The following is a 7,647-nucleotide window of genomic DNA, read 5'->3' as shown; positions in this document are numbered from 1 at the left end:
GGCAAAGAGAGGGATTGGGGAGGAGACACAGAGCCCATCAGCCAGTCAACAAGTATTTCTTAAGTTCCACTAGGCATCAAGACCTCTGCTCATAAAAAAAGCAGGCAAAAATGTTACCTACCCTCAAGGAGGTCACATTCGAATGAGAGAAAACATGAAAATAAACAAAGCATATATGTTATTGGTCAGTCATGTCCAGTGTTGTCCAACTCTTCATGACCCCTTTTGGAGGTTTTCTTGGAAAAGGACTAGTTTTGCCATTTCCTCCTCTAGCTCATTTTTACAAGCAAGGAACTGAAGTAAATAGGGTGAAGTGACTTACCCAGGGTCACACAGTTTGTAAGTGTCTGAGTTCAAATTTGAACTCAGGTCTTCCTGACTCCAGGTCTGGCACTCTATACACCATAACACCTAGATGTATTACGTGAATATATGGATGTATCCAGTATGTCCATTTCAGTCACAACAAGGCTTTGCTTTCAGAAATGTTCTGTTCTGAGGCTCCATCCACAATTCTGCAGCTTAAAAGTCCCTTGGCCCAAGAGCCTTTATGCACATCATGCATAAATATTTTCACATTTAGACTATGCATATATACATAAGCATACATATGAATTAATATATGTATACATACACATCTATACATGTATATAAGTATATAATACACATACATGGGCTATTGTATATAGACATGTCTATGTGAATTGCATTATGTGTGTGAATATTTGCATGAATGCATCATACACAATTGTGCATGAATTTGCACAAGAATGTATGCTGTGTTATTTGCATATGTGCATTCAGACCATATGTATATTGTATATATGTGTTTTACATGGGTGAATGCTTATGAATGTATATACACATGTGCATGCATGTATATGTATTTTATATAGACTATGTGTACATAATGAATATGATATTCATATACACATAAGCATACATGTATGCATAGAATATATACATGTGTATGTAAATAAAGTCAGTCCCCAACTTTTGAGGTGAGTAAAATTCCTAGAAAATGGGCCCAAACCACCAAAAACTATAATTTTTCTTTCTTTCTTTCTTTCTTTCCTTCTTTCTTTCTTCCTTTCTTTCTTTCTTTCTTTCTTTCTTTCTTTCTTTCTTTCTTTCTTTCTTTCTTTCTTTCTTTCTTTTTTTTTTGTGAGGCAATTGGGGTTAAGTGAATTGCCCAGGGTGACACAGCTAGTAATTGTTAAGTGCCTGAGGCCGGATTTGAACTCAGGTCCTCCTGAATCCAGGGCTGGTTCTCTATCCACTGCACCACCTATCTGCCCCTATAATTTTTCACTAGAAACTGCTGAAAATGCCCTTTTCTGTATACAAATATGCACTTTTCCTAACATAGTATGAAAAAACTCACAAAAGCAATACACAAAATAAAATTAGTACCATGCAAAAACATTTTCCCTATTAGTTCCCTAAAATATTTTGAGCTTTTACGCTAACATCTCTCTCTCTCCCTCCCTCCCTTTCTCCCTCTTACACACATATATGTGTGTATGTAATCCCATATAATAATCTATCACACATGCATGTCATTTCAGACATATTCACTTTTCATGACACATGAAATCCACAGTACCATATATGCTCTGCAGCAAAGAAAGTTCTTAAGACAAACATTTTTTAATCTGAATCTTATCTTCAACTCTGTCAGATGGTGCTGAGAGGGCATTGCACTGCATACTATACTGCTGTGAACCTCTCTACCTTGGCTGCTCTCTGAAAACAAAGGGAGAGGCTGCTGGAACTTTAGTACCCACTGTCAGTAGGCACCAAATCTTGGAGGTCTTGGCAGCACCTCAGATACTTTGTCCTTCAGGGCTGGTGGATGGAGTTGGAGATTATGCAGGATTAAATAATCCATCGGCAACGTCTGCTTTGTGAGCTGTTTGAGATCCTTAGGGGTCTCCCACCACAAGCCTAAAGACATTTTGGAACAAAGTATATCAAACACCTTTATTTTTCTCATTAAATCACATCACTGACTTTGCATGCTTGGGTTTGCAAGCTCAAAGGCCTTGCATTAAACTTTGGGAGCATAATTGCAACACAAATCTTGAATTTTCAAAGCAAGCAATGAAAATATGCAGTGAATGCATCTCTTTACCAAGGTAGGTCAAACAAGACCAGTTAAGTGCCTAGTAGGATCCCAGCCTGTCCACATCCTGGACATATCACACCTCTCAATTTTTTACTAGCATATAGTGAATTTTTTTTTATAGCTAATTTTTTACTACACATAGCTACCTATGTGTGGTTGCCAACCCACCGGAAAGTGAAAATGAGATCACTAATAAAATCACACAAATGCTGGAAGTTGGAAAGTTAAATGCTTGAATGTCAAGGACTAACTCGTGTGTGTGTGTGTGTGTGTGTGTGTGTGTGTGTGTGTGTGTGTGTAAGCAATACCTCTGTAGTAAATGGTATGTGATATTCAGCAGAGGGAAGATTAGATGGGAGTGTTTGTCTGAGAGAGGAGGTGAGAATTGCAGTGTAGTCTTGAGGGAAGCCCTGAGATCGAGGGAAGAGGGAGAGAATGACAGGCCTGGAGAAGAACTAGTGCAAGGGTGCCCAGTTGGGAGATGGAGTGCCAAGGATGAGGATCAGAGGGGAGGCTGGTGTTAGTGGATCAAATGGGTCATCATGACCTTCAAGCATGTCCTTTCCCTTTTCTACCTTTGTCTTGTTTGACTTGTCTTCTCTACCCATTGCCTCTTTACTAGGGAAAGACAACTGAGAGGTAACCTGAGCAAAAAACAAATGAACCTGGCGATTCATTCCAAACCCAACACACACACACACACACACACACACACACACACACACACTCATCCTCCTCCCCAGTGCCCAGACAGCTGTAAAGTGTCGTCCTCCTATTGACTGCTAAAGCCATCACTTTCAGCCTAGCCTCAACCCCAAAGCCTGAGGAAAAGCGTGAAAAAAAATCTGAGGAAGGTCAAACATTATTGGGTAATAATAGATGCCTGGAGACAGCCCTTTGGAAAAGATAGGTCAAAAACCAAGGCATGAGGCACTATCTTCTTGTCTTCCTTCTGGTCCCTTGGAACATTTAAAGGACCCTCCCTTATCTCTACTTCTCTGAACCAGTCATGCGCAGAGGGATCACTTCCCAGACTTCTGCAGGTTCTGGTCCTATCTGGTACTGTGCTACTTCCTTGCTGATCAGAAGGAGGTGTACTGGGAGGAGGCCTCCTGAAAGGACACCACTTTTCACCCCTTAGGGAAATAGTTCATCATCTCCACCCCAATGCTTATCTTCTTTCTCCCAACCTTCATGCTTATCCCCTTGACAGATCCACTGGGGAAAAGTTTCTCTGTCCAACCCTACTTAGGACTCTCGCCTGATGGAGGAAAGAATAGAGAATAGGGAAAAGAGTGGGAAAAGGGGGTAAATGGAACCTCATGAATCATGAAGCTAGAATTTTAGAAGATCTGATAATCAGTTTTCTAATTTAAAACAAAAACAAAGACTCACAACAGAAAACTTAGAAAGGGTCAAAGTTTTTGTTTTGTTTTGTTTTGTTTTGTTTCTTACCAATGCCTTTCTTTTTCAATGATGTGTCTCTTGTGGTGTGTGTCAAGAGGAAATTGGGGGTTGTAGGAAGAAAGACAATGAGAAAAATGCTAGACAGTCATCATTTTATTTCTTTCTCAGCTTGCCCTTTTCATTCATTTCAATGATCACCATGAATCTCCTGAAGAGGGTGACAAAATCCAGGAAGAGGTCCATGCAATGGCTGATGTAATCTTCATCTTTTTTCTCTGCCTTTTCAATGATGAGTTGTGTATCGAAAATCACCAGTCCACACAGGAATGCCAGCCCGATGTACACGTTTGCTTGAGAGAGCCACGTGGATATAAAGAAGAGGTTCCCCAGGTAAGAGATGAGTATCAGGCTCAGGGCTGACATCAAGATGCCACCAAGGTAGAGGCAGCTAATGCATTGGCCATAGAATGAGTTCAGGGTGAAAGAGCTGAAGGTCATTGTTGTGCCCAGAAAGGAAGAGGGGACAATGTTGGAGTCAATGGCGATGCATGAGTCCAGTTCAGGCCCCAAGCCAACCCCTATGAGGAAAGCAAATCCGGCCAGCAGAAGCAGTCTCTTCGGCTCAGTGTCATTTCTGTGGGGTGTGATAAGCAGCCAAAAGAGCAATCCAAATGAACTCACAGTTGAGAGGAATCCAGCCTGAAAGAAATGGGCAACCACATTCATGTGGGCTCCTGTGGCTGCCACAAGCATACAGAGGCCCAGGCTAGCATAGACCTTCTTCAGGTGCTTCTGGGTAAAGGGAGTGAGGTGGGTAATCCTCCAAAGGGCTGCCAAGTTGGTCTTCCAATAAAACATACTTAAGGTTTCCAAGAGTACGGAATTTCCCAGGTCTTCACCATCTTGCCTCTAGTCTTCTGGATTTCAAATTGCCTGGAACTTGGATGTGGTGGGTGTCACAGGTGAGTGTGACATCACTCGCCCCACCCCTGGGACCTGGCAAATGGTTGAAGCTTCAGTTTCATGCCCATTAGATGCAAGGTAGGTGTCATAAACACATGAAACATGCAAGTCAGGGACTTCATACTCTCCCAGTTACCCCCCAGCTCCCAAGACACTCTACAGTTACCTAGGGAGCAGCATCTGGGAGATGGGCAATAGATGAAGATGAAGGTAGTGATAATAACTATTATATATCATATTGGCCTAGAACTTTAAGGATTATAAAATCCAGCATCTATATTATCTCACCATCTACAGCTTAGGGTAGAAGCTACAGATAGAAGAAGAGATAGAAATACACTCTGACATTGCTTGTGTTTTCCTATCTTGTATCATTTCTAGTAGGTTTGAAATAAATTATGTTCAATCACTCAATCAACTATATTGAATCTTTACTGCTTGTTAGGCACTGTACTAAGGGCTGGGGATGCAAAGATAGATCAAAATACCTCTGGCCTAAGAAGCATATGGTTGTAATAGGAGAGAAAACAGGCATGTAAAAAAGTACATATATAATAGATGCTGCCAAAGCAGATGGAAGGTAAAACATTAGCAGCTAGGGAGACCAGGAAAGCCTTCCTTTAGAAGGTGGCTCTTGAGCTGAGGCTCAGGAGAAACCAGGGATTCTACAAGGCAGAAGGGAGGAGGAAGAACACACCAGGAGTTCAGGATGAGAAACTACAGGGGAAATAACCCAGCACAACACAAGCAAAGAACGAGAAAATTCATTTTGTGGGACAATGAGGGTTAAGTGACTTGCCCAGGGTCACACTACAGCTAGTAAGTGTCAAGTGTCTGAGGTCAGATTTGAACTGAGGTCTTCTTGAATCTAGGGCCGGTGCTTTATCCACTGCGCCACCTAGCTGCCCCTAGAGAACTCATTTCTCCAGAGAGACCTGGGCAGAAGGGACCTTAGCACTTCCAGGCTTTACCTTCCTTGGCCTTCTTTCCTTTCCACAGTCCCCTACATGGCTTATGCCCTTGTAGACTTTCTGAAACTACCCAACATTCTCTGGTAATTCTTACCATTCTGAAGGAGATAGGAAAACATTGTGTCTTTCATGGCCAGAAATTCTATCTCACCTCACCTCTCCCTTTTAGAATCTCATCTCTTTCAAAGATCAGTCCAGACCATGATGTCTTCTCTGATCTCGCCCAACTGCTAGTGCCCTTTACACTAAATTTTACATTTTGTGTCTTGGGGTGGGGTTGTATACATATTTTATCCCCAGATAGAATTTAACTTCCTTGACAGGCAACTGTTTGACTTTTGCTTTGTCACCCTAACACCTGACATCGTGGTACCCTGTACATAGGAAATAAAGACTTTTTGAAGGAATAAATCACATTTCAATAGCTCCACCTCACACTCCCACCTTTTGGTATTTAACTCAGTTTAGATATGGAGATATGTAACCTACTGTATCCTGATGAGAATGGTTGTGCGCCAACACTTTGATCATGGCAGGGACAAAAATCTATTATCTTCAAAGCTTTTCCAAGTGGAGTGCTCCCTATTAGATTGTGATGGTGAGGATTGTCTTTTCTCCTTTTTGTTTGCCCGTTTCTTAGCACAATGCCTGACGCAACAGTATGTGCTCACTCAACGCTAGTTGAATGACTGACTGTATACCCAGTGATTAACACAGACTTTTGAACATGCTAGTTTCTTATTAAAAATTGATGAATTAAATTGAGAAAAGACTCTGAGAGGACATTGACATAAGAAGAGCTGTAAATTTTCATCCTGTCTCTGTCCTTAGTTTGAAAGCCTAGAGATTTCTAAAAATTTCCTTCCTGGGTAACATAGAGGACACACTCTCTTAGTTGAGCTGAGTTACCTGGCTTCTCTGCAAGAGCTCTTTCACTCCATGTGCCATTATATATTCTCCTATGTATATTTCTTCCGATTCCTATTTACTGATGCATTGAAATAAATAGTTTTCTCTGCTATTTGTATGTTCATTGTAGAAATTTTATTTGGTGAGAAAGTTATCAAGCATTAAAAAATCTTAGGGTCTTCCTTTTCCATTAAGAAATAGCTGAGGAGTTTAGTTTGAACCTAAAAATTGTATCCCTTAAACTACGGGAGCAGATAATTCTAGCAAAGTAGCCCCTTTCTCTGAGAAGAGTACAGTGGCTGCCAATCTCAACTAACTCCTAATTTAACCCTCTATTCCATGTTGCTTCCCTATAGGTAGATCAGAATTCCTTTGTATGACCCAAAAAGGCAGAGTTAGACCCATTAGGTAGAAGTTGCAGAGAACAAAATTTGGCTTAATTATAGTTATATGAAAATGATAGGGGCTACTTTGTGAGGTAATGAATGACCTCCCATTTTTACAAGAGTTGGATAATTGCTCAAAGCTTCCCTTTGACTCTATCATTTCACTTAGGTTAATTCAGTGTTTTCAAAAAAGCAGCTCTTTCCATGTAAGGTAAGAAGACTTATTTTTTCAGTTAAATTAAGTTAGATCCTGAGCTTTTTGTGACTATATTAAAAAGTGGACAGGGAATCCCCTCCCTTACACATTAGAGACATTTCATTAATGATAAAGTGATGTTAGGTCATATATGGGTGATATACAATGATTCTTAGTGGTTTATTTTTTTAATTTAATTTTGGCAATAGTCTTAAGAGGTAAAACAGAAGAAAGAGAGAGACAGGCAGAGACAAAGTCAGAAAATCAGAACAAGGGAACTGAGAGAAGAAATAAGAGAAGACAGTACAGAAGAGGAGAGGGGAGGGGAGAAAAGGGGAGAGGAGAATAGGAGGGGAGGGGAGAGTAAGACAAAAGGAGGTAAAGGGACATATAACTTGTTTGACTATAGACAGTATTTGCATGTTTGTCCTAAGATTTCACATCATGAAAGACAATGGACTTTCATTGTAATTAATGTTTTCTTTTTTGATATTGTTATTTGTTTTTGTTATTCTTTTTGTTGTTTCCCCCCCAAAAAAACCATCCTTCAAAATATTTTCTGTGACAGCCATTGGCCCTACTTTAACATGTAGTGCTTTCAACTCAAGGGCAATGGAATTTTCCAGACTCCCAGATTGTATATTACCTTTGCCACTTAAAGATAATGAGTTACTGAAATTTAAGAAT

General features: G+C 40.4%; 1 protein-coding gene across 1 annotated transcript in view; it reads right to left on the bottom strand.

The window, feature by feature from the left end:
* Positions 1–3,688: 3,688 nt before the first annotated feature.
* LOC122747093 (bax inhibitor 1-like) overlaps positions 3,689–7,647 on the bottom strand; it is a 72,518-nt gene continuing 68,559 nt past the window's right edge. Inside the window, exon 4 of the mRNA XM_043993317.1 lies at positions 3,689–4,444. Within this exon, the coding sequence (XP_043849252.1) occupies positions 3,689–4,444 (756 nt within the window). The remainder of the gene's footprint in view (positions 4,445–7,647) is intronic.

This window comes from Dromiciops gliroides, chromosome 3 (assembly GCF_019393635.1).
Source record: "Dromiciops gliroides isolate mDroGli1 chromosome 3, mDroGli1.pri, whole genome shotgun sequence".
In the NCBI taxonomy this organism is placed as follows: Eukaryota; Metazoa; Chordata; class Mammalia; order Microbiotheria; family Microbiotheriidae; genus Dromiciops; species Dromiciops gliroides.
Note: the sequence above shows the minus strand (reverse complement) of the source record. Positions and strands in the feature narration are given on the sequence as shown.